The sequence below is a fragment of the Terrapene carolina genome, unplaced genomic scaffold (genome assembly GCF_002925995.2).
Source record: "Terrapene carolina triunguis isolate 2854851 unplaced genomic scaffold, T_m_triunguis-2.0 Scaffold33891, whole genome shotgun sequence".
In the NCBI taxonomy this organism is placed as follows: Eukaryota; Metazoa; Chordata; order Testudines; family Emydidae; genus Terrapene; species Terrapene triunguis.
In genome coordinates this window covers 7,969,766-7,996,740 of record NW_020698242.1, presented here as the reverse complement: position 1 = coordinate 7,996,740, position 26,975 = coordinate 7,969,766, and the positions used below count along the sequence as shown (strand labels likewise).

The 26,975-nt window shown below is 40.1% G+C and overlaps 1 protein-coding gene across 1 annotated transcript in view; it reads right to left on the bottom strand.

Moving 5' to 3' along the window:
* Positions 1-17,694: 17,694 nt before the first annotated feature.
* Positions 17,695-26,975, bottom strand: part of LOC112106846 (cadherin-13) — a 743,971-nt gene continuing 734,690 nt past the window's right edge. Inside the window, exon 14 of the mRNA XM_024200308.1 lies at positions 17,695-23,446. Within this exon, the coding sequence (XP_024056076.1) occupies positions 23,439-23,446 (8 nt within the window). The 3' untranslated portion in view covers positions 17,695-23,438. The remainder of the gene's footprint in view (positions 23,447-26,975) is intronic.

Here is a 26,975-nt window from a genome sequence, read left to right as displayed (position 1 = left end):
TAAGTTGTAAGTATGCTGCGATGCATATGTTATACTTCAGAAAATGAGATTAATTATTAACATAACCTCCAGACAAAGCTCTTAATGTTTGAGTCTGTTTCACTGAGGGAATACACAACACAACCTCCATCATTTTAAGTAAACAGGAACAACAGTCATTTGTACTTTAAATTAAAAGGGCTGATTTGTAGCCGAATGGTATCTAATGCACAACTTAGTGGAACATCAAGCTAAGCTTCACTTAGGGCCAGGTTCTGCCATCCTTTTCCCATGAAGAGTAGTACCATCTTGGCAAGAAGTCTCACTGATTTCACAGATCTCAAAAATAAAACCAATCCGCATCGGTACCATATATATCCTTAACTAGATGATCTGGGGAAACAGATTGAATATCATACAGTCTCCTGGGTCCTGTGGGACAATTAAATAATGCAGCCTCGCTACCCGATATCTGCAGAATTTGACAGGACTTGAAATCTTTGCTCTATTTGGGTATGGCAGTAGCTTTTATAAATATTTTTCTTCATTCCGCTAACTACACTTGTGCTGCTGAATTGCAGGAAAGTTCATCTCTGCTGAAAAGGAAGATCTCTGACAAACAACTACGAAGCTAATAAACAACAGCTATTGTACAGAATAGAAGTTCCCAAATTGCCCTCCATGGATTACTGGTGAGCTGCTGGCTGTGTGTATGGTGCTGATTCTCTCCTTTATTTCCAGCTGATAAATTTTCACTAAAAGACAGCTAAAAAAGCCATTACATGCTTTCCTAATAATGCCAGAGAAAAAAATACAATCAACTGCAAACAGCTAAGCCACTAATACTAAGCATGTTCTCTCGTAGATATTCCCCTCCCCATTGCATACAACTCTGTTTTGATATGGTCTCACTCTCTCTGTCCTAGGTTTAGTGCTAAGCTGCATTCAGCCACAATATAGTCACTTTTTGCTACAACCACATACTTTCCCCATTAAAATTAGTAGGAGCAAGGGACGTGATTTTGCCTCCATATATGGCATTGGTGAGACTGATATTGGAATACTGTGTTCAGTTCTGGTGAGCACATTTTTAAAAGGATGTAGAACAATTGGAGTGGGTGCAGAAAATAGCCATAAAAATCATTCAAGGGCTGGAAAAAATTCCTTCCTTTGAGAGACTTAAGGAACTCAATCTGTTTAGTTTATCAAAAAGAAGACTGACAGCTAACTCGACTAAGCATGCGTAGCTTCATGGGGAGAAAATACCAGGTACTAAAGACCTCTATAACCTCGCAGAAAAAGACATACTAAAAATAATACCTGGAAGTTAAAGCCAGACAAATTCAAATTAGATATAAAGGTGCAATTTGTTAATCGTGAGAGTGATTAACCACTAGAATAAACTACCAAGGGAAGTGGTGGATTTTCCCTATCTTGATATATTCAAGTCAAGCCTGTATGCCTTTTAGGCTGCTGGTGTACTGTGACCATTGTCATAACATGACATATCATATTGTGCATTGCTATTACTGGCATGTCACAATATGATAGTCAAAATATTCTATTAATTTATTTTATACTATTTTATTTTTAAATTATTTTTAAAACCATCAGGGACAGCTGTTATTTAGCATTGATTGAAACATCTTATCTTATTTTATGTCTCTTGTTTGCATTGTAATGAAACAGTTTGACATTTTGTCTCCATGAACAAGAAAAGAAGATAAGCCCTCAGCCCCAGGTGAGAATTAGATGCCCAAGTACCTTTGATGATCATTGAATCATAGAAATGTAGGATGCCAGGTCAGGCCAGCAGATGGATGCCTCCATCCCCCTTAGAAGGGAGTCACCAACTGCCACCACTCTTCGTTTCCTCTTGAGAGTGGTGACCGTGATCCTCCCAGCCTCGGAGATATGTGGCTTCTCCCCCTCCACCTTTGCGGGAGAGTCCTCAGCCCCATTGGCAGGGCAGCATACTGGATGGACGGTGTGCTGGGATAAAGATGGAACACTGAATGGTGCCAGAAGTAATCAGCAGCCAGCTTTCTCCCTGTGAAGGAGCTGTTCCCTCCTCCCGTGGTGGTGCTAGTGCAGTCCTCTCCAGCTGGATGGTTTCCTCACCCTTGGAGGTCTCTGAATGCATGTTTTCAATGAATTGCTGACGTGAACTGATGCTCCTCAGCCTAGCCATCTCCCCCTGTAGCTCTCCAGCCTGCTTCCTGAGAGCAGAGTCTACAAGTGGACACTTCTCACATTAGATGGTCTTCTCAGCTTCGCTTTCTATGACAGGAAATGAAAGCCACAGTCTCTGAAAAGCTACACCAGGACATGAGTAGAGACATCCATGGTTAGCTTTTTGGTCTAGACGCAGGTGCAGCTGAAAGAGCCAGTGGTGGTGCTGGCATTGGTGATGTGGCCTTTCCATATCATGCTGACAAACTCCCGCTCAGACTTTCCTGTTTGCTAACTCCCCTTGATCACTTAACATCTGACTTCTAAGCCCTTCTTTCCTAGGCAAGCCCTGCCCCCTCCTCAACCCACAGGGGAAGGATGAGCACAAGGGCAATCAAGGATCAAAGGACAGGAGGCTAGAGCCTTGCCAGTGTCCATTCAGCAAGCAGATAGTAGGCCTCTGACCCTCACTGTCACACAGTCCACACTGCAAACGTTAAGAAAGCCAAAAGAAAAAAACAAGCAGACAAACAAGCTTGCTCCCTCACTCCAAGGATTAGTGCCCGTACCTTCTTCAGCAGGGGATCTCCCTCTTAAACTCCCCGGTTTGCCTTGGTCACTGAGTGTCTGGCTTTTAAGCCCTTCTCTCCTAGGTCAGCCCTTCTCCCTCATTAACACTGGGTCGCAGAGTACTAATGAGATGAGCAGCTGTTTTCAATGTCCTTCTGTTAGCATGGAATCATTTTTCTAGGATACTAAAAAAAGTTGGTCCTTTAACTAGTGCACTGAGTGCTTATCTTCTTTCCCAGATCCAAGTGTCAAAATGCCAAACCATTTCCTTACACCACAACAAGTAAACATATTGTTTTTGAATATAGGATAAGTAGTTGTCATGTGTCATGAAATAATGAAAATATAAAAATTCCAGCACCAAAAAAGGCATTTGGAAACAAAGTTTCAATTGTTTTCTGAATTGAAATTACTCAAAATGAAAAAAAAATTGTTTGATTTTTTTTCCCATGGGAAATTTTGTAAAAATCTATTCAATTGCACAAAAACCAAATGGTTTAATCCAATTGGCATTTTCTAATGTTAAACTCTTCCAATGAAAAATTTCCAACCAGCTCTGGATCTTACCTGTTCCCACCTCTGAAGGAGAGAGGATGGTTCAGTTTTCATGTTTATTCAAATTTAATTCTCTCTGCTGACACTGCCAACAAAGGTATAAATGACAGCATTAGTTCTGTGATGCAGACTGGGTCCATCAACTTACCTTGCATACCCCACTTTACAACCATCATACAGTAATGACTTTTGGCTTATCACCCAGCTGTGTTAGATGCTAACCAGCAATCTCAGTTGAATGGCTCAATATCTTTGAGCCATCCAGTGCCTTGCAATCATAAATAGTCTATTCTTTTATCTTCAAAAAGAAGTTTAATATTGTGGCAGGTTTCTTTTTAACACAAACATCAGAGAAGAATCTATCTGCTTCGCGGTTTCATTTACTCTTCAGAAATGTTCTCTTTGAAGGTTTAATCTAACAGCTTTCAGAAATGTTGCAATCAACTTGTTCATTTGTAGATTCACAAAAAAAAATCTCTTTTGTTTTTTGCATTTCAGTTGACGTTCTGTGCTTGTGGAACATCAACTAATTAGTTTTTAGGCAAATTAATCTTCAAGTAACACTAGGAGGTGAGAAGTTAATTCTCTTGTATTTCTAATTTCTTTATGACTATCTAATTATTCATGAATGTTTCTTGGGCACAGTTATAGAAATGGAACTCAACATGGGGTCAAGCAGTGCCCCAATGGAGGGAGAAGGGTAAAAGCTTTGCAAATTTGACATGCATGTGGGTTGCTTTGAGATTGGCATTTACCGCCCGTCAATACCATCTTTTGTTTGGTAATTGTAAAATATTAATCATCAACAACAATTTTCTTTATAGCCCTGTATATTTCCAAAGAGTGTTACAAATACAAAAGAAGACTCATTTACTTGCCCAGAAGAATTTACAATCTAAAGGACAAATTTTGCTCTGGCTTAAATCAGTGCAAGCATGCTGCTGAATGAAGGTGAGCAAAGAGGTTGGGAAAATGCTGTCAACAGAAATGAGAAAGGAGATGCCAGTAATGCAAGATTTTCTAGGCACTTGTAGGTGCGGATGATTAAATTTCAGGTGGTAAGAGATAAGAAGCCATTGGAGGGATTCCAGGAGGGGATGCTATGTGATCAAAGAAGTGAAAGAGGAAGATGAGTTTAGAAGCAACATTTGAAAGTGAAAGAGGAAGATGATTTTAGCAGGAATATTTGTACAGTCTGAAAAGCAGAAAGACAAGGAAACAGGATAGGTAAAAACTTATGCTCCATCAACTGTTTGTTGTATCCATCTGTTTGCTCTCATGTTGTACTAGGTTGTAAACTCTTTGGCACAGAGACCATCTTTTTTCTGTGCATGTGTGTAAGTTACATACATAGGTTTTAACTAGGACTAGTCAAAAAATCCAAATTGTTTTTTGTGAAAAATTAAGGTTTTTGTTTCCTTGATTTTTTTGATAAATGTTTGCGTTTTTAAGAACAAAAAATAAAACACAGATGGACTCCAATTTTAGAAACTACTTGGGGACCAAGTTAATCAACTAACATTCTAAAACTGAATATCTCAAAATTACGCTAAGCACATCAGTACAATGCCCTGCATTAATTTCTTCTTCTCCTTCAAACTACTGCGAAGCGATTCCCAATGCATTGAAGACATCAGGTGAAAGCTGATTTGACTTGCTCTTAATCAACATCACTTTTATTACGTGATTTTTTTGTCCTCTGGTGAGGAAAAATGGTTCCTGTGACTGGGATTGGTGTTAGGAAAATGGAGGTTCTATGGTAAAGCTAAACAAAAGATTTTACTTCATTTTGTTTTATTTCAAATTTTTGTTGCATTTAGGTTTTTGAAAACTAAAAAAAGTTTTTTTAATCTTTGTTTTGTTTTCTTGGTTTTTATTCTCTCTTTTCAGTGGAAAAACATTAAAAAGGGAGAGAAAGTGAGGCAACCCCCCCGCATTTTTCATTTTTCCCTTTGGCCCATCCAAGTCTCATTAAAGCCAATAGAAAGATCCTTGCTAACGTCATTGGCAGTTAGATCAGGCCATAGATATGAAGGGAGATCAAGAGCAAAGAGAACGGGATGGAGAGCCCAATTGACAATGGAGACAAAGAAAAGCAGAGGATGGGTACTGGAAAAGTAGTAGAAACCCAAAGTAGGTGCTAAATTCATTACCCACAAAACTCTTCACTATCATTGAGAAAGGCAGAGGGGCTACAAAACAGGAACAGCAGGCAAAGAAAAGCCCTGTACCATTCCAATAAGGCCCATCCATGTTGAATTTCTTTTTCAAACAATGCGTATCCAACCAATTGCATCACCTACTTCTCCTCTTGACAAAATCAAAGCAATATAGATTTACAAAAAAGCCTAATATCTCAATGGTTTCTTGAGAGATTTCTTCACACAATTATAGGTGTCATAGACAGGGAATTGATATATCTGGCTTTCTTCTTTGCATGTTCTTGGTACCACAAGCTGTGCGCAGCATGCTTTCAATTAATTTAAACTAACTTTCCATCTGCTCCAACAAATGTAGGATTTGAGTGAAAGACAGTATGATGGAGTGACATGAAATACGCAAATAGCAAGCACTAATGTGAAAGGCAGTCTTCTGTGGAAAATGTAATAACCATGGTGCATTCTTTCTACTCCATGTTAAAGGCTCACTTTAGTGAAAAATGATTATTGTTCTCAATATTTTCCTAACCAACACAAGAGACAAAAGCTTTCATGAAGGAGATGGAGATTTAAATTTTTTACAGAGCATTGTAATTTTAAGAACAGGATGCGTCAGATCAATTTCTTGTTAATTACCACTTTAATCAAGCTTTATGTTACGGAATTATTTCTTTACCTTTCTGCTGTTAAAACAAAACAACACAAATGCCAAATGTGCTTAGAACTCTGAAAGCTTGGGGCTTGTTATCAACTTGATCAGAATACTAGTTTGAAGAAATACTATGCTCGCTCAGCAAATAAAAGTTCCAACAAAGGGATTTAAATTTCACAAGCAAAGGCCACAGTGAAACAGCTACAATTCAATTACACTCAAGTAATGACACAGACTAAATTACAGCAAGTACATACAACAAAAGCCTTTTGCTAGCAGATGTACAGACTTTTCAGGCATTACTGTAGTCCTTTGTGTCTTTTTAGTATAAAACAGCAACTTAACATTGATTCTGACACTAGCCTTTGAAACAATAACTATTTAAAAGCTTGCGCTAAATAAATTCCACTGGGGGCCTGCTCCTGCTCCCACTAAACTCCATGGCAGCAAAACTGCACACTGGACTTCCAACTTTTATATAGTATGAGAATTTGCATAGCAACTCCTTTCAAATTCTGGTGCCTTCTCCTTAAATTGCTAGCTTTAAGATCTGTACTTTTAGCCTTGCTTTGACCACAGTAGCTGTTGGCACAGTTATCAAATACAACTCAAATCAAAATTCTAGGCCTGGCAAGGTGGTAAGGGTGAAGATGGTTCTAGCATTAATATATAGGAAAGGTGGTTAAAAAAAGAAGGTTCTGATTCACGTTTAGGCCCAGAACCTCAAAAGTATTTAGGCATCCAACTGCTATGGAGCTAGGCTTTAGTTCTTCATAAAATCAACCTATATTTATACACACTCTTTCCAACTATGCATATATGGAGGCTAATTATATAGGAACATAGGGAATACCATACTGAATCAGACCAGTTGACCATCTAGACCGGGGTCAGCAACATTTGGCACGCGGCTCGCCAGGGTAAGTACCCTGGCGGGCCGGGCCAGTTTACTTACCTGCTGACGCGGCAGGTTCGGCCGATCGCAGCCCCCACTGGCCGCGGTTCGCCGTCCCGGGCCAATGGGGGTGGCGGGAAGCAGCGCGGGCGAGGGATGTGCTGGCCGTGGATTCCCGCCGCCCCCATTGGCCTGGGGCGGCAAACCGCGGCCAGTGGGGGCTGCGATCGGCCGAACCTGCCGTGTCAGCAGGTAAATAAACTGGCCCGGCCCGCCAGGGTGCTTACCCTGGCGAGCCGCGTGCCAAACGTTGCCGACCCCTGATCTAGACCCATATTCAGTCTCCAATACTAACTGCTTCAGAAGAAGAAATCCTGCACTTATGGAGTAATCTACCCCCAGGGAAAGCTTCCTCCTCACACAATAGTTAGGGGTTGGCTTATACCCCAAATCTTGAGGATTTCCTATCCCTTCCCAAACTCCTGGTGTTTTGTAATATTTACTATTATAAATCTGAATGTTCTTGTTATCCATAAAGGTGCACAATCCTTTTTTACAATTCTGCTAAGCTTTTCAATGATATCTTGTGACAATAAATTCCACAGGTTATTTTTACATTTTGCATGAAAAAGTATTGCCTGTTATCAGTTTTGACTTTAACACCTTTTAATTTCATTGACTGTCTCCTGCTTCTTGTATTAAGAGAAATTCCTGATTGCGTATATTCTATATGGTGGGGGTATTCTGAATGTATGTGAGTGTGGCAGGACTTCAATTCCCCCTAGACCATTAGATGTCGTAGGTCATGACATTTTTATTCAACAGGTAATATTCCCTTGTTTAGATATAAATTCTTGGATTTGACCTCAGACCTAAGTGTCGTGAAGTATTAGTAATTAGAATTTTCTGACAGCGTCACTAGATCGCTTGCTAATGTCCACTTAAAATGAAAGAGCTCTCTAGCAAAGTATTTTCCTATAGAATACATCAGATCTTGTGCAGATCTCTGGCTTCCTTGATTAGACTCATTCAGCAGACACCATTAAAAAAACCAACATTTGACAACAGTTATCACATGGCCCATAGCCTGGAAACTAACTTCTGACCGTATCGTTTAAAAGTCAACATTTGCCAGGACACTTATCACAGAGTAATTATTGTGGAGTACTGCAATACTTGTTATTTGGATGTGACGGTGATAGCTGCTTTAGACATGGAAGGACAGAGATGGAAAGAGTCACTCAGTCTCTGAAGGCCAGTTGCTCAAAGCTTTTCATTCCTAACTCCCAATCAGTGGAAGTTTAGGTGCCTAAATACCTTTATGGATCAGAGCCTGAGACAGTAAAGGAGCAATTCTTAATTTCCAGCAGTCAACCCATAGTACACTTTCTTCAGTCTCCTCAATTCCCTTTCCAGTCTCAGTCTTTTTCCTTAATCTTCCAGATTCCCAGTTCCTCAAACTCCCCAAGAGATTCCTCAGGATCTCCTGAGCCAAGGTGGCCCTTTTCTACCTTGCCTCAGAGCAAATGATCATACCCCTCATTAAGTATATTCATGTAGACAAATATCCTGGCAGCAGTGGTGTGAAATAATTTAGTTTTCTTGTGACTTAAAGATGATTTTTTTCCCTACTCTCCAGAAACAAAATATTGGCACATTTTGTATCACCTTTATCACCTACTCCTTTCCCCTGTTATCTTTGTATTAACAACCATTTTTAATTTCATTTTCCTATTCCTTGTTTTTCTGCATCTCATGTGTTATATCCACTCTCTGAATTCATTACTGGGATGCCGTTTTTCTTGTGCTCAAACAATTTGCTGTTAATGATAAACATTTTAGCGCTCGCAATTCAGAACGAAGTCATGTGTACCAGCCACAACATTAATATTATATATTTTATACTCTGCTTGTGTTTAATAATTTCACTTACTGCTACAAACAGATCCAATCAGGGTTGTGACGTCTCTTGGTCAATTTTCAGTTAAAACTGTTACCTTTATTTTTAAATGGATCATGCTGTGAATGTTTTACAGGACACTTACACAGATACAGCAAATAATTTCTTAGAGAATTTATATGCTCACCCTGAAATCCTTGTCAGAGACGTGATTAGACAAGCTTAATTATAGGCAGCATGACAAAGTATGTGTCAGGAAAACTCAACTCTTCTACCTGCATAAGCAGTTTCAAAGGACGAAGGATGCCCTGCCAATCACACTGATGTTTCAGGTATCGCTTGCTGGTATTTTTTAACCTGCATTAAAAGTGTTTACAAATGGGACCGTTTCATGAATAAGTTTAACATTTAATCAAGATGTGTTGAATTTAGATACAAATTGAAGCTATGGCAGAGAGGGGGGAAAAAAGAATAAAAATGCATTGCCACATCAAGAAAGAAAATGCGAAAGTGACAGATTAAGTAATTTAAAATGAAGGTAATTGAGGATGAATACGGGGGATATTTTATTTTATGCCTGAGCTGGATCATTGGTCGAAAATAATCACTTAGTGCAACAAAGACAATAATCCAGAAAGGAGATGGAACAGTAAGTTAAAAGGGAAGGCAATCGGATGAGTAATAGAGTTAAGAGACCAAGAATGCAGTGATGCAGGGATGGTAAGGCAACTTATTTAACACTGGGAACAATGGCAACTAATGGTAATTAGCACTAATGTGAACACATTTTCTCCTCATAAATCCATTCTTGATGTCAATGAGGGTTGCCTGCGTGTAGATTCCGGGAAGAACATGGCCCTAATCCGCTAGCAAGAAAGAAGGGAAGAGCACCACTGAAAGAAGAGGGCAGAAAGAGAAGGGAACCAAAAGGAAGGGGAAAGGTTTCAGGGGGGCAAATCAAGAAGGATGTGTCACTCACTGGGTAGTGTATGTTTCAGGTCTCCACTGAGCCCAATTTGCAGAATATGTGAGTCTATCACAGACCCTCTTAGAGAGCTTGAATTGCAGCCGCTTGTGCATTTAGCTCTGGAGGTTCCTGATTCAATCCCTGTGTGTTAGCCAAGATGGCGGTTGTCATAGATGCTCCTTGTAATATGAAGGGTGTTATAGCTGCAGCACCTTCACCCCGTCTGGTATCACTAAGGGCACCCCCTCAGGTGTTAGGCCCCTGGCCTTCAGCTGCCTCAGGGGGGAAATCTGGCTATTCTACCATTCTTAGACCAAGCCCTGGGCTATAATATCACTCATTCAGCACCTGCAAATCTTCCCATCAGGAACTGTGACCTGTGGTTAAAACAGGTGACCAGAAAGTTTTCTTAAAAGAAAGTGTTGTTTTCTTTTAAAAGTAGGAACACAGCAAAGCACATCAGAAAAAGGATTTTAACTCAATAAAAGATCAATCTTACCTAAAGCTTACCATACATCTGCAAGCTTAGGAAGGCTTAACTACTTCAGATGCTCCTGCAGGATCTGGGTCAGTCTGTTCCTCATGAACAGCTCCCTGACAACTACTCCCCACATCTGGATAGAGAGAGAGGGGTTTTTTTAACCATACACTGATCTTTTGATCTTGGTGTTCCCAGCATTGGCAAAACAGCTGTTAGCCTGGAAGTAGCATCTTCCTATCTACTAGACCAGGTATTCTTTCTTAACCTCCTGACCCATTTACCAGTTGTTGTTTTTCCTGGTGCCATTGTGTTGACTCTCTCCTTGTTTCATATTAAACTAAACCACATATGCGTGTAGTAAACATGCCTGTTACCCAATATAGCTATACACTAATATAGCCAGCTCATATGCAGTATTCATAAATTATTGTAGATCTTTCCCATGTCCTTCACACAGGACAATGAGCAGTCACATACCTAGAAGACAGGAAAGGTTATTCTGAAGTTTGCAGATGTCGCTTATTCTGTGTTATTCACTCATTAACTCACATTTGTTTGGAGGGGACTCCCTCAAAAATTACTCGGGTCACCTCCTCCCGCTCCCCCACATTAGATACGTGTACCAGTCCCAAAGCGGCGTGGAATGGAGGGCAGAGCCACATAGGTGAGCAAAGCTTGAGAGTGGCTCAATTCAAAAGTAAAAGTCTTCTAGTTTAATCGTAAGATACAAATATACTAAGCCCCTGTTAGGGTAGATTCTGGAAACCAGAGAGTTAACTGCTTAAAAGAGCTGAGATGACCAAAGGCGGGTAAAGAAGTCAGCGCAATTTGGCTTGGAGTGTGTGTGTGTGTGGAAAGTACAACTTTTGAGTGAGCTCTGTCTGGAAGCCAGCTGCGATAAGGCTGTGAATGTATCAGTCATTCAGGAAAACAAACAACACACTAAGCTTCCAGCACACATGCCAGACATACGAGTGTATGGTGAACGAGCGAGCTTCTGGCTGATAACCCCAAATATGAACACGTTTACCTGCAGTGTCGGAGGTTCATTCACACACACACAGGTTCAGGTCTGCTTAGCCTGGCAGCCATCTCTAGACACTAGTGGGTCATTGTAATGGCTGTTTCCTCTCCACTTGGCAGAGCTACACCACGTTCTTCGTAAAGGGCAATACTCTTCAGCCTGGGAGAGTTACCGGAGACCCATGGAGCTGCTGAACATTTACATTAAATTTTAATTGGAGCTTCAGATTTGCTGCAGCTCGAGCATTATGCCCTTAATCACTACATGAAAGCTCCCCCAAAAAGGAAAAAATAATTGCTGCATCTCAGTACATTCTAAAGAACTTGTTCTCCAAAGGACTCATTCCATTAAAATTCCCAAGTAATTATTTAAATCCTGTAACGTTTGGTTAAAACCCCCACACAGAGACAGACACCCACCCCACCCCCAAACCTTTTGTAAAGCTCTTAATGGTTCCCAGGTCTAAAAATGTTGGCCATACATGTTAAATCTTCACTGCTATGAGGTCTTTTTTTCCTAGCACTATTTATTATTTCCTTTGGTTCAGCTTAGTTTCTTTCCAGTTTCTTATTTTAAAAAAAGCTATTCAAACCTTTTCTGCAAAATTAGAAAATCTCCAGATAATTATTCAGATTGAGAACCTGAATAAATAATAATGTGACCGCAAAATATTTTGTTTTTAACCAGCAAGAGGGTCTGAGTTGAGAGTCAAATGCTTAACTTTTTCCTTTTCATATAATTGAGGGTCTTCTGAGATCCTGACTTTTAAATGCGAAGTCATTCAGATTCTCTCTTTTTCGTTATTGGTAATTTTGCCTTGCCTTGAGAAAATTGGTTTTAAATTAGTAAACTGTTTAGCAACCCCTGTGTTATGTCTTGGATGATGTGCAAGGAATCACGCTGTTCTATAAGAGCTGCAAATTGAGTGTCACTTTAAGACTATTGCATTTCATTGTACAGGTGCCTTGGAAAAATACTTGTTATTTTCTGTGAACTTGATGTTATTGTTAACACACTGTTAACAGGCCCCCAGGAGCTTTCACACAGTTCAGTTCACACCTGGACTTTGCAATAGTTGCAAAAAATTTACAGAGTTCAAAAATGTCTAGGAGACTTAGACAGCCACACAAAATGTTAATGAAGAGAACAGAACAGAAATCTGAGCCAGGTTTAGAGTGTTGCCAGACTTCTTCAATACTACATAATGTTGTCGTGAAATAACCAGGACTTTCACCAGTCACAGGCCAACTAGGATTTTATGTATTTATTTATTTATTAAAACAAAAGTGGCAGACTGAAATACAAGGAAAGGTTTGGAAGAAACCCATTGTTTTAGGCTGATGGCATATGTCTTTCAAATTAACTGGTGTCCACCAATGGGTTTTGCTTCACATAAAGAACTTTCATGACGTAATGATCCACCAGTAAGATTTGGAGCCTGATTCTCCATTGCCCTACAGTCATTTACATCCATGCAAAGTGAGAGTAAAATGCTAGCAAATCAGAATGGTTGTGGCTTGCACTCACTTTGCATTGGCGTGAATGACTACACAAGGGGCAAGGCAGTGGAGAATCGACCTTCGGTCTTCCAAAACTTGAAAAACCTCTAGCCAGCCAAACCTCAGATCCAAAGAAGAATTTAGACTTCAGAAGCGTTCAGCTTCAGTACCTTGGATTTGAACTCACCCGTACAACTTTGGCTTCTGATTCAAATACCTAACCATAAGGTGCCATTTTCTGGTTCCAATCTGGCCTGCAATGGCAGAAATCTCATTAAAAACTGGGAAAGCCCATGAGGTTCCCATCGTTCAAGATGGCAGACATCTCACATGATCAAAATTTTTGTGAAAATGGTGCACAAGCACCAACAGTGCCATCAAATCGGATACAGAGCTCTGAACCAGAATCTCCATCCTTAGAGGTTTTTAAGGCTCGGTTTGACAAAGCCCTGGCTGGGATGATTTAGTTGGGGTTGGTCCTGCTTTGAGCAGAGGGTTGGACAAGATGACCTCCTGAGGTCTCTTCCAACCGTAATCTTCTATGATTCTATGAACTCAAATAATTCATCCTAGCTTAAGCCTATGCTGGACCTGGCTGGGATCCTTGTCTTTGTAGCCAGTCTCTGGTTGGAATACTATCCTTCTGCTACTTAACATTTTGTGTGATGCTTTTACAGGAAGAAGTGAATGGAGGAAGCTCATGCTCTCAATTCATGATATGGCACCTTTCCTCTAGCAGGTTGACTTTTGGATTAAGCAGTTTTGGAGACAGTATGTGAGACTGGAATTCCATCTCTTTGGAGCTTTGACCAGTTCTTTTTCCTCACAACTATCAGAAATATATGTTTCATAAAAGTCCAGCTTGTAACCAACAAACATCTTCTGAATCAGAAGAAATTGGCCAGCTTGTAAGACATCTTCTTGAATCAGCGACCCTTACTGAGAACAAACAAACAGGGATCTCCCAAAGCTACAAGTTGCTACACAAACTGAGAAAGGGCCCAGAGACTAGGCAGGCTGAGAGCCTCAGATTATTCTTCCTATTCCTAATGTTTCAACTTTATTGGAGGGATGGAGAGAAGCAGGAAGCCAAGAGATGTTCTTTTACAAATCCAAAACTGAACAGAGACTTGGGTTTAGTTCAGTGGATGAGTAAGAGTTTGAGCCACTTTGCCCATCTCTCATTAAAACCCCTCAACAAACAAACAAAACAAAATGATCCCTCCAAAAAACAAAATCAACCCCACAATCTGGGGTGTCCAGCACTTCATTTAGAACCAAAGAACCAAGCCCATTGTGTGATTTTCTTACGTAACGACTTGCTGGGCCAAAGTGTGATTCTCTTATGTAATGACTTGCTGCCAGCAATCCCTGCTTCCATCCCAGTGTATATCTATGAAGCTTCCTCACATAGCCCAATTCCCATATTAATTAGTGTGCAATGCAAATTAATTCCATTGTATTACTTTTTATTTTCCTAATGAATTGAGGTCTTAATGAGCACTCGCTATTTAACACGAAAGTAACAAGAGCCTCACATTATCCTTTTTGTGAAATTGAAGGGTATGACTTTTTTCTAAAACTGTCTTCCTTGATTTGAATTACAATTAATTTTAATTCATTTATTTACCCTTGTTATAGATTAGTGATAGCTCAGTCAGAGGAGAGCATTTAAAATGCACATACTCCTCTCATTTAGAGTCGAAGCAAGAGAGGAGGGCACTTTTTGATTGTCCCATTTAAAAAAAAAAAATCTTGGATTGCCCCAAAGGATGGAGCTATGTGCAGCAAAATGTTTTATTAGCTTCTTGTTCTCAGTGTTTATTTTACTAAAGAACAATGTGCAGAGTACCAAGGAACATGAATTAAGAGAGTAGGAAAGGGATGAAGACCAGGAGCTGTGTAAATGGTCACAAAAAGCTACAATTAAAAGTAGGTTTATCATTGAATTGATACAATAGCAAAATTCTGATGGCTCTTTAATGCAAAGGAATACAAGAAAAATTACTAGAAATCAAAGCACATGAATTAAATGATAGGGTGCCTTAATGGAGAGGGAGATGGAAAAATCAGATAATTCTGTATTTCTTTTGGGGGGAAATATATAAACATATTTTCAGCTCCAAGCTATATTGATTGCTCACTAGCTCAGTGATATGTCAGGGATGGAATACCTATCAGAGCTAATAATCATCAAGGTGGGGCAAAATTAGGCCATTTTTTTCCTGCTGTGCCTTAAGGAAAACATAGAAATTAGGGACTGAAAAGATTGATGCGGCCCATCTGGAGAATACAGTGTAGGAAAAATCCTATATTAACTGGAGGATAGACAGGATGAGCCAACAGGTTATTCCCTTTACCATCTCTATGGGCTGTACCCAAAGAGTCTACTTTGTCAAATGTTTATAAAGAATAGAAGGAAATGATCAACCCCGGGGTGAGGTGGGGAGGTTCAAAAAGCGCCTAAAGGGTGTGAGACAAGGGACAAAGTCAGTGGAACTTGTGCTCTTAAATCACTTAGGAGCCCAGGCTGAAGCCCGGTAAATGGGCAAGGGACTCAGATCCCAACCTCCAGCCCGAGCGGGAACATCTACACAGTTATTCTTAGCCTGGCAATCCAAGCCCCACGAGCCCAAGTCAATTGACCTGGGCTCTATGACTTGGTGCCGTGAGCTTTTCTTTGATGTGTAGACATACTTGTAGGTGCTTTGGAAACAACACAAATATTTTTAAAAATTCTTCATCTTTCCCTTTCTTACTGAGGATATTTGTGTTTCACCTCTACCCCCATCATTGATACCTGGCACATCAGCATCTAATGTAGGCAAAGTCTGATGACAACTCAGATGGTTCAACAGTTATGGGCCCCAATCCTGGAAAAGGTCAGCATCTAGATGCTGCCCAAAGCCTCATTCACTGGGACAGGCAGACATCTATGCAGAGCTGATTGCAAGACCGGGGCTTTGGTTTTCAATTGGTTCAAGAGATTTCTTTACGTCGCTTCTTTTGCCTGGTTGGAGACTGAGCCCTTTTCAAATTGACTAAAGCATTTGGTGGTACCTGGGATGAAGTCCTGGCTCTCCTGAAGGCAGTGGCAAAACTCAAGTTGACATTACTGGAGTCAGGATTTCAGATTTAGAGCTGTCAAGTTAAAATCCCAGTGGGTATCCTAGGCCCAGAACATTTAAGGCCTAGAAATTCAGGACTTTAAATTTGGGGGTATGATTTTTTGAGAGTCTCTGCAATGGCATCATGGAGTTCTGGAGTGCAGGAACTCATGCTGCTATTCTGACCAAACTCTCCTTCCAGGCAGTCCAAGAAGATCTATGGGATGGAGAGTCCACCCTGTGCATGGATCAAGGGGAATGATCTGGCTCTGAGAAAAGGCCTCAGAAATGACCCAATACTAACAATCTGAACTTTAATTCTCTTGAAGCTTTGGTAGGAATGATTCAGCAGAATTGCAGCAGGTTGAGCCCAGCACCTTAGCATTATCATTTAAATATATCAGGCTAAGAAAAGACTGTGACTGAGCAATCAATCCACACGGTGGGAGAGAACATTTAAGGGTTAGAGTCACTGTAAGGTAATCCCAGTATGGTAACTTTATTGGTAAACCCCTTCCCTGAACCTCCCAGGAAGCTCCCCAGGAGAACAAGAGGTTAAACCATCAGTAAGATGCACACAGCAGAGTGAGTCTGAGCCCATCTCTTGCCAACTATATTATAGAAACAAAGGCATGGGCAATTTTACCTTGGGTGAGAATTCCCTTAGTTTTCTGGGTCATCTTTGGAGCTCAAGAAAAGCTACCAGTACTTGCTGGAGGACGTCATCTTGGTATGCAAGTGGACCAGGGAAGCACTGCACAGTGGCAGGAATCTAGTACTGCAGCTTCCTGTAGCGTTCCCTGGTGAATCTGCAGGAAGCTGACTTATGGTTTTGTTGATCTTTTGTTCAGCATTTGATTTTATCATGGGTGGCTTCTCTTGGTAGCCCTTAACTGCCTGCTGATAGAAGAAGGTGATGAGGGCTAGTTGGCTGAAGCCAAAGACCGATGAAGTTTTTTTGCAGCACGTAGCCAAGAAATTTGCTCAGAGTGATGTAACAAAATTGGGGCTTTGGCAGGCATAATCCTTAACTGAGCTGGTGTATGCAAAGTAATCCACTCCTCCCGTCTTATGAAGTCTGGTGAATGATCTGTAGCCTTCTTCCATTCACTACACCCACCCACTCTATGGCCATTGTATGACAACAAACAGCTCAATTCATTGCCTTAATGAGGTGAATTGGGGGAGGATCTTCAGGGGCAACGCCAGCCTCTTCCTGGTTGGGGGCCTGAGGTGGGCCAGACATAAAATTGGGTGGGCTGCGCCCCCCACTCACCATGAGGTCCACCCCCTCCATGGCCCCTCCCCATGGCCAGGTTGGAGGCTGGCGCCGGGTAGTGTGGGGCACGGGCTACTCACAGCCAGTAAGAGCTGCCCAGGTGGGGCAACCTGGCTCTGGGGCCAGCAGAGCCCTTGGGGAGTAGTGACCATCGGGGGTGGGGGCCTGGACCCCAGTCTGGGTGGAATGTCCCACCTGGCCAGTAGCCGCCACTCTCTCCACTCTGCCTTCACAGCTGGGCAGCTGGAGAGCAGCAGCTGCTACGGGGTGGCTATGGCAAATTTTGGGGTGGCTATAGCCCTTGCAAGCCTCCCCCAGCACTGCCCCTGAGGCTCTTGCTTCTAGTTTAGCATGGGGTGGGTTCAGACCCCTGTGTCAGCCACAGCGGGGTGATTATACAGCCCCCTTCGTTCATGCAATGTTGTTTCAGGAAGATCTAAGCCCAGACAAAAGGATAAAAGCCCAGACATCCTTTATTTGAGCATTTCACAAATAAATTACAAGTTTCTTTGCAACCACATCATAAATCAAAACGTTTATTTACACCTCAGAAACAGCAAGCAATTCAGCAACTAGGGCCTAAAGGAACCATTAACTGGAAAAGTAGCTGAATAAAATATTCAAATCCAAACAAAAATTCCTGGTGATGATTGAAGGAGACAGAGTTCATTATGGGGCAAACGTGACGATACAGGAGGTTACCATTGGACGTTTGAATTAATCACACAGCATATCTGTACTGAATTCGCCACCATACACACTTTCATTTTACAATCCTAGTTCATGGGCAGGGCGCGTATGCATGCCCATGCATGCACTGTCCCTTTAGACTACATTCATTTAACCTCAAAACATCAAATACAGCCACTTATTAATGCAGAGGAGAAGCCTAACTTTCAGAGGATGGGTATAACTCCATATAGTCATCCTGCTAATATTGAAGAAAATTAGGATTCTTTCTGTATCCTCCTTCACACTGCTACTGACTTGCTGGTACATAGACAACTAAAACAAAAGGAGTCAGTAAACAAGTATGCATATCTTCAAATTATGTAAATCAATATAAAGAGAGAGAGAGAGCGAGCGCGCCGAGTGAGGCTTAAATCAATACAACATCAGAGGTGGGAATAAACTATTTATTTTCAGCAGTTTGGGTTGACCATGCATAACCCATGCCCCTGCTTGAGTTGTGTGTTCATCTGTAATTCATAGAATTAAACTGCTTATTCCAAATCCCCATGCTGTGTAGTCTCGCTCTCCCCCTCTACATATCTTATATATAGCTCTATATATGTATGTGTATATCTCTATATATCTACATATATACACACACATAGCAATTGTGCAACTAGTAACTTTCACTGAGAATTTATGTGTGTATTCATTTCATTTGGACATTGAGAAGTTAGCGGTCATCATAACTTGTAGTAACAGCATTGGGCTGTAAGTTTTACACAGTAAAATAGTTATCTGTATCTGCTTTATGGGGACTCTAGCTTTGTATTCTGAAATAATTTGCAGGTGAACTCCAAGGTTACAAATCACCGAGAGCTAAATGGGAAAGAATTGTTGTTGGTTTTTTTGTTTTTGTTTTTTTGCTACCTTTGGGAGATGTAGCACTTGGACAACAATCGTTTCTACAGATACTGTAAGGGGAATGCATAATCCTATATTTTCCCTTGGACCTACTAGTCTCGTGCCAGTGTCATTTTTTATTATCATTCATCTTTTATTCAACTTTTTTACATGAAATGAGATAAACACATTTGTTAAGAACTTGGCTTCCGGACATACAATAATATGATCTGTGTACAAAACTCTGCTGTGTGATCAAATGGCTAAATGTATTGGTAGAAACAAAGGGGGGAAATTAGCAATCACCATGCTTTAGCAAACTAGTGATGCAAAGGAATGACTAGTGGTAAAACAAACATAACCATTACACACATGCTTCTCTTTTTCTGTAATGATAAAATAAAGCATTTAAACTGGGTCACCTATCAACTGACTGGAAATCCTTAATTTAATAAATGAGATTGTATTACAGTTCAAATGATCACCCAAGAGACCAACCAGACTTACTTGACTAGAAGTGTGGTCATTCTAAATAAAAGTTAAACAAAATTGTACCGGGGACCTTTGGGATACTTTAAAGGGGTTAGTGAAGGAAGTGAGTCATCTAGAGTGTAGGTTTCCCTAAATTCAAGACAGACCTACCATAATAGATAAATGATTTCCAAGTGTCTTATGACAAGTTATGTTATTTTACTATTTACAGCAGACTGATAAAAGCAATGTGTTGAGAAATGAGATGAAATATCTCAAGGTATAGGGTCTTACAGACATCAGGCCGGATTTTCAGTTTTTTAAATCCTGAATAACTCTGGTCAATGGAGTTACTCTTGATGTATCTAGGTGGAAATGTGATGCGAATCTGGCTCCACGTTTATATTACCAAAACATTGTTCCACTGTGATCTAAATCTTATTTGACACCCACCATGAAATTCAGCTGGTTTTCTTTTGTTTTGATCTTCAGACCTGCAGTTACTGAACATAATATACATTAATATATGCACATAGGCATAATGCGAGCACGCTCATGAGGTGTATTGACAGTGTTTCAGTTAGCAAGTACACTGAAAATGACACATTCACCCTGCTAATCAACACCATTCTTTGATTAACTTGATAACTGTCATATTGGATTCGTGTTTTACCAGAAAATACAGGGTTTTGAAATGAAATGATTTATACCAGCGCTGTTTTGCGTATGCTTCAAAATGAAAATGATTAAATTCAGTGTCTTTCAAAATACAGACAACTTTGCATGTATTACACACACATACACACAGAGAGAAATAAATGTTGTAGCAACTAAAATAGCTAAATTAAAATAATTGATGGATTATGAAAACAGCAAGGATTACCTGAACAAATTTTAAACTTAATCCAACATAAAAAGGAAGAGCAAAAGTTATGAGGTTTTTCTTTTTGATCTTTTCTGATTTTGCATGACATGAAATCCTTCCAAATTCTGCTAGTTCCTGAGTTTCAGGAAATAACATCATCTTGGGCCTTTTTCCCTCATGTAAGGAAACCCATACATTTTAATGTGGCTTCTCACTTGAATAAGGCTGTAAGATTTGGCCTATTGGGTTTCTTGATAGATGTTCTTTCTTGAATATGGGGAATTGGGAAATGAGGAAAAATATTAAGATGGCAGCTATGTCTCCTCTTTTCGTGCCTAGGATGCCCAGAAGTTAACTCAAGATGGAGCCCTTGGGCATATGAACAGGAGAGGTTGGGGACTGAGGTTTCAGAACCCCCCCCCCAGTTTTGGATGAGAAAGTCAGGGAGGTATTGGTACCTCTGTGATCCAGAGCCTCTACTGGGGGAATATCTCGTTTATAACTATCCCTTGTATAGGTCAATTTTTTTGCAATATTATTTGAGATGTTATGCTGCACTGTGGACTCTTATTGCACAGTAAAAGGGTAGGCAACTGGCTTTACCCAGCAGCTTGTCGCTAGGACAGATTCAAACAGAAAAGTTTTATTCCCGGATTTGGGCCCTCTTAGGAGGATCCATAATGTGCTAGGTTCTGAACAAGAAGCAGGGATAGCTTCTCATAATGACTCACGCAAAGCCCAGCCAAATCAATGGGAATCTTTTCACTGGCAGACTTTGAATGATGCCCATATGCTGGGGGGAGGAAGGATCCCATTAGAAAAATATATTTATGTGGAAGGATAGTTGTCATTTCCATTACATTCAAGTGAAGAGTTTAGTAGATCAAGGCATGGGATGCAATTCCTCTTTGGGAAAGATCCACAATGTATTTCGCATTCATCTATTTTCATTTTGCAAACTTTGCATTTAACACTTGTTTACATGTATAAGTGATTGGTGATTATAAAGCAGCAGCATTTGCTTACCAATGCCTGGGGTAGAAGATGTGGAATGGAAGCATGCCCATGTTCAGGTTGGAGTAACATTTGAGATCAGGCACTTCCTGCTTAAAGGCCTGCAGTTGCCTAATGAACCTTTCTGAAATTCTTCTCAAAAGAACCTCCCATTGACCTCTAAGTACTACTGTGGTAACTCAGACACCTGTGATGTGCTGTGAAAGAAGCAAGGTCAGTGGGAGTTTTTCCTCGGTGAGGACTTCAAGAGTTAAGCTCTCAGAGAAAAAAACAGCTTTTTGTATCAAGGCAGTTTATATCTTATCAAGAAAACTAAAAATTGAGGGACGTCCACAACATAAACTAACTTTTTTGCTGTCACCATTATTAATTATTATTATTATTATTATTATTACTTTACTTTAAAAGGACCTGTTGTAATATTTGGTATAATACAGGAAGTCAGAGAAAAGCTATTGTACAGCATTTTTTCACCACCAATACACATTTAATATCTAGTGTAACATCATGAAAAACTAAATGTGTGTTTGGAATTTATTTTTTATACTTCCAAAAAGCTTTAATATTGAAACATATACATGATGTGGAAGGTATGTGTATAATCTCACTGTAGTAATGACAACATACAGAATGACCCATAAGTACTGTAAAAATGCTAACCCAAAAATGCAGCTGTGAAGTTCTATTGCATAAGAAAGCATTGTTGTTTAAACTTTAAATAAGCAAGTTTATTAACATATTCTAAGACACTTACCTCACCCTAGTTACTGGCAAGCTCTAGTAAAAGCCACAGTCTGTCACTAGTATATTTTTGTGTGTGTGTGTTAATTTTATAAAAAATTTGGTGTGAGCTTTGATGGATCATTTACAATTTATTAACAGGATCGTCATCTTGATACAGTTAGAAGTTTTTGTTTACCTTACATGCTCACAGAATAAAAAAAGGATTAATATTCATACATAATGAACACCTTTTAATTCAATGTTTGCAAACAAGTGTGGTTATTTCACACACACACAGAAGTGATCTTGTTACTTTTAATTGAAAACTGTGTGTACATGTATATGTATGTGTGTGTATATATGAATATATTTATACAATAGGGCATCTATTTTCCTCACTGTGCTCAGGGATGTCAATGAGAGCTGAGAACAGGCCTTTGTGGTTAGGGAGTCGAAAGAGAGATGATCAATGCATCTGAGAAATCCCTTTACTCTTACTATTCGCATAGGCCTTCTGACATGTAAACATCTACCTACCTGATTGCCCCTGCAGATCAGGCACTAAGAAGTTTAAAATATCCTCAACTGCGCCAGCAAATAATTATCGGCAGGAGCAAAAAGAGAGGCTGGGTTAAAGCCCCTTTAAATTCAGGCCCAGAGTGTCCCAATATTCTAAATAATGACCCATAGTGCATTTGACTGCTTTCAGCCCCCTTGCAAATCACAGCCTCCTTATCTCCCAGGGCTGCTGTCATTGTAATGTGGAGTGAAAAGCTGCTTTCATTGCTGCCTCATCAGTACCACCTGCGGCGGAAGGAAAGAAATCGTGATCGGCAATAAAGTGTTGGGAATTTGCGTTTCTTGTACACTGAGCCTGAGGTAAAAGAAGTGACATTGCGGAGGACTGGCCCTGGCATAGCTGGCACCACAGACGCGGCAATTTTAATGGTATAGTCGCAGTTGCTCTTGCCTTTTGTGTTACACCATTGTATAAAAAGCATATACAATGGGTTTAGCTATGATAGGACAATTATAACTCATCTGTGGCTCTGTTACTCTGCCCTGTTCCTCCCAAACTTCAGGCAACTGTCTCATAAAAGCTAACCCTATTGTGTATCTCTTCTCTGCATATAAATATATATACACACATACATTCATACATATACAAATACCAACCCACAGACAAAATATTTGTTTTTGAACAGTTGAATAGCAACAAGTCAACAGATAGAAAAAAAATGGAGTCATTCTATATTCAGCTCCCAGAAGGTCAAGTTGAGATGTCATGGTCTTTTAACATTCAGTGAAAATTCGCATAAACCTTGCATCTTGCAAGAGAAATCCATTATTGAACAACAGTAAGGGCAGAGGTTGTCAAACACTGACGTACAGTCGGATAGACTAAGCGAGGTTGCAAATTAAACTGAATCTGGAGCAACTGAGGCCTAGTAGTGAAGAACAGTAACTGTAAACTGCGATCTTCAGATTTGATGTTTTCCTTTTCTTGTTGCCATGGCAACTCGGTAGGACAGCTTCAAATGTCAGGAGTTCTTACAGACCTAGGTGATGGGAAATGTGTGTGGTTATTACTGAGCAGGATCACAGCATTCTTTAACTATTCCTTAGGGGAAAAATACATCGAATTACTCATTGGGTTGCATGCATATTATTAAGCAATTGCAGCTAAATCATCCTGGTTCAGAAGCAATTATTTGAAGACAGAAATCTATGGGAGAAATGCCACTTCTGGCATTTAAGGATCTTTAGCAGTGTATAGTCAAGAGGTCTGAGCTCAAAACAGGAGACAGGACCTGTGACCCTGATCCTCTTGTACCTTGCCCCTTAGTCAATTACACCTGTGTAAAGTGAGATAAAATACCAACCAATAATCTTTTTTTAACCAATGATCAGTGCAGGAAAAACAGGCAACTTTTTAAAGAATATGCACTTTTAAAAATTATAGTTCTATTGGCGCTTTATGCTCCCTGCAAACTATGGTTTGGAATAGCTGCTCTATTGATTACGTGGTAGGACAATGGAAACTAAGGATACAGACAAATGAAAAGTATACTTCTTATTTTTCCTGTTAGCCAATTTAAAAATACAAATGTTTGCGGGTGTTACACCTTGATGCATAACTCTGCCTTTTTTAGATTGTCACCCTTTACATTGTATCAGAGAGGTGACTACAAAAGACCCAAAGAAGCAGAAGCAATTAGGATCTGCTCTAACACCCACTGGAGTTAATGGGAGTCTTTCCATTGACTTCATCAGGCATTGGATGGGTCCTTCACTGAACTGAAAATACTGTGTTTGAATTGAGAATGAAAGCACAAGGCTGTTGAAAGGATTCACGTCAAATCACGCAGGGTCCTGATCCTACAATAGTTAGACCCAATGTCAACAGGGCTCCAGGCAGATGGAAGGATCTGCTTCTGTGGAGATCACTGCATGCTTGGGCCATGAAGACACATGTCATACACCCATATCAAAAGAGACGAATGTGTTCACTGAATATGCTTGTCTAATCTATGTTAAATTTCTATTCCTTGATCACCTATTTATCATTTTGCCAGTTAACTATAAACACCTGCAGCCTATTCAAGACACAATGGGCATTATTTAGATGCTGGATTGCTATTTCTGCTTGCTCATTTTTGATTATTTGTTTTGTTCCTTTCAGACAAACTGAGTTTAATATCAGTTTTGATAAAATTGATTTTGTTCTGACTAATTATTTGCTTGTTGTTATTACTTTTGCATTATTTGAATGGAATTTAATGTTAAATTTCACTAACTAGGGAATTACATGCAGCACAACAAAGCAACCCGAGGAAACCTATAACAGCCTACCATCCCCTATGGCAAAATACAAATTACGCAACATATGTTCCTCTAATAAAAATAAGTGGAGGGAAATGAAACAAGAATAAGAACCTGGAGAGAGGCTTTTGAGAACCTACACAATCTCTAGAGCTGAAGAACAGAGTTCAGCCACTGGCTATCTTCTGCTTGCTTTTGTATTCACCTTCCCCACTACTTTCTCCTGAGTTTGCTTAGCTATCATCCATACTTGCTTATATTCTTTCCCAATTTTGAAAACATGCTGCTTTGTGATGTCTACTAGGGCTTCACCTACCATTGAACTTCAGTCATTTTTGGGGTGGAATTTAACTAAAGAGAATACAGTAATGCTATATACTAATACAGTGTGGAAAGGAGGATACCATATATCCATTTTAACAATAGAGTGAATCTTAGTTAGGAAGGATGCAATCACCTGAAGTGGAACATTCTCTGGATGGTAGGGCTAATGCCATCCCAATTTCAAACTACCACAACATTTGGGATGGTTTGGTGTGGGTGTTCAGGTATGGTTATTAAAGGCAGAGATGCTAATCACAAAATTCTGATCCATGTTTGGATATGGATACTCCCTGAGCACCACCACCATTGTGTAGATGTGTTTGGATGAGGGGTTCAGATTTGGGCCAGTCTTTCATAAATGCCTTGACCTCTGGTGACAGTGAAAAATAAATTTCACATCTCTGAAAGGCAATACGATGCCTCTCAGCATCATGAAGGGGCTTTTATTCAAGCCTGACTCACACGAAGTTGTGCTGCCTTTTGAATCAAAAATCTACTCTGAGTTTCTAGGAGTCTCTTAGAGGTCTCCAGCTAAGGACAGCCAGTCACACATGGCAAATAAACAATAATCATAACACTCAATATCTGGATAATCCATAGGCTGAAATTTCTTCAGAAAATAAAATTTCAGGACACAATTATGAATCCCAACACAGTCAGGAAATTCCTAGTTGGTTCATCAGCAGCTTGTGAACAAGAAATAGGGGCTACATTTGTTGCATTAATCATTCATTCTAAATAGGTTGCCTAGCTCTAGTTTTGAGCATGATTTTTTCCATGCTAGTTTCTTCTCGACTGGAGTCTAATATAACTGTAACATAATATATATTTCAAACCCCTGCTTCATGCAGTATTGACAGTTCCTACTGTGCAGTGCTCATGGAGAATAAAATATATTTTTATGATGCAATGGTCATATTTTGAAATTTTTCTCCACCTGCAAACAATCACACAACTCCCCCCCCCAAAAAAAATCCCATGCCCCTCACCTTCTATCTCTGAGTGCGAATTCCCAGTAAACTCACCCATTTACCAACTAGAATTTAGTTCCTCTGCTCAGCAACTCATGCAATATTCCCAGTGCAATTTCAACCAAATAAAAGAAATGCATTTAAATGTGCTTTGAAAAGTTGCATCAGCTGCTCTTCCTAATTGGAATGTCACCAAACTGATAACGAGAGGAAGAGCCAACGAAAGATGAGATCCTGAACATATTCAACTCCCATTGAAGTCGACCGGAGACGCTGGTGCTCCGCAACTCTTATGATCAGGCTTACTGGGTTACTGGAATAGTAAAAGGGGCCATAGAGATTATTAGAGAGTGCACATTGGCTGAGAAGCTAATTGCACTGGGCTGCAATTTAAGTGAGGGTTCCAGCTGAAGGCTAAGGTTCTGCTGTGTAGGGTTATGGAATTTAAGCATTGAGTTTGTGCATGCATACACACAATCACAGACATACACACTTTTAAGAAACATTAGGGGGAAAAAACCCTGCCGTTTTTCATCCAACTGTAGCAGGTGGAGATTCCATCTGTACTGGTTTTCTTGAGGAAAAAATAGACTTTTATTTTTTATCAAGAGAAAGCTGTCAAGATTTTCAGTGGGAGTTAAGGTTATTTCTTTATGAGCCATGTAGTCTATCAAATGAAACCCTGGCAACAGTGAGACAAAGAAAACTGTTCATTCCATAGGTTCCAGGGACAGCACAAATGATGTACTGCTTCATTCTCCTGGATTTTGATGTGACCAGAAGCCCTTGATGGGACTCTTTCTTTTTATCTTGTTTTTTTTTTTGCAGACTGTACACTTCCTCTTCATTTTCTGATCTGGCCTTCAACACAGCCCTGTAGCCATCCTTAGCTTCAGGTGTGCAGATGACAAGGACAATCCTATTCTAAGCACTGTTGGTTACAGCGGCATCAGCCATGCACTATGATCAA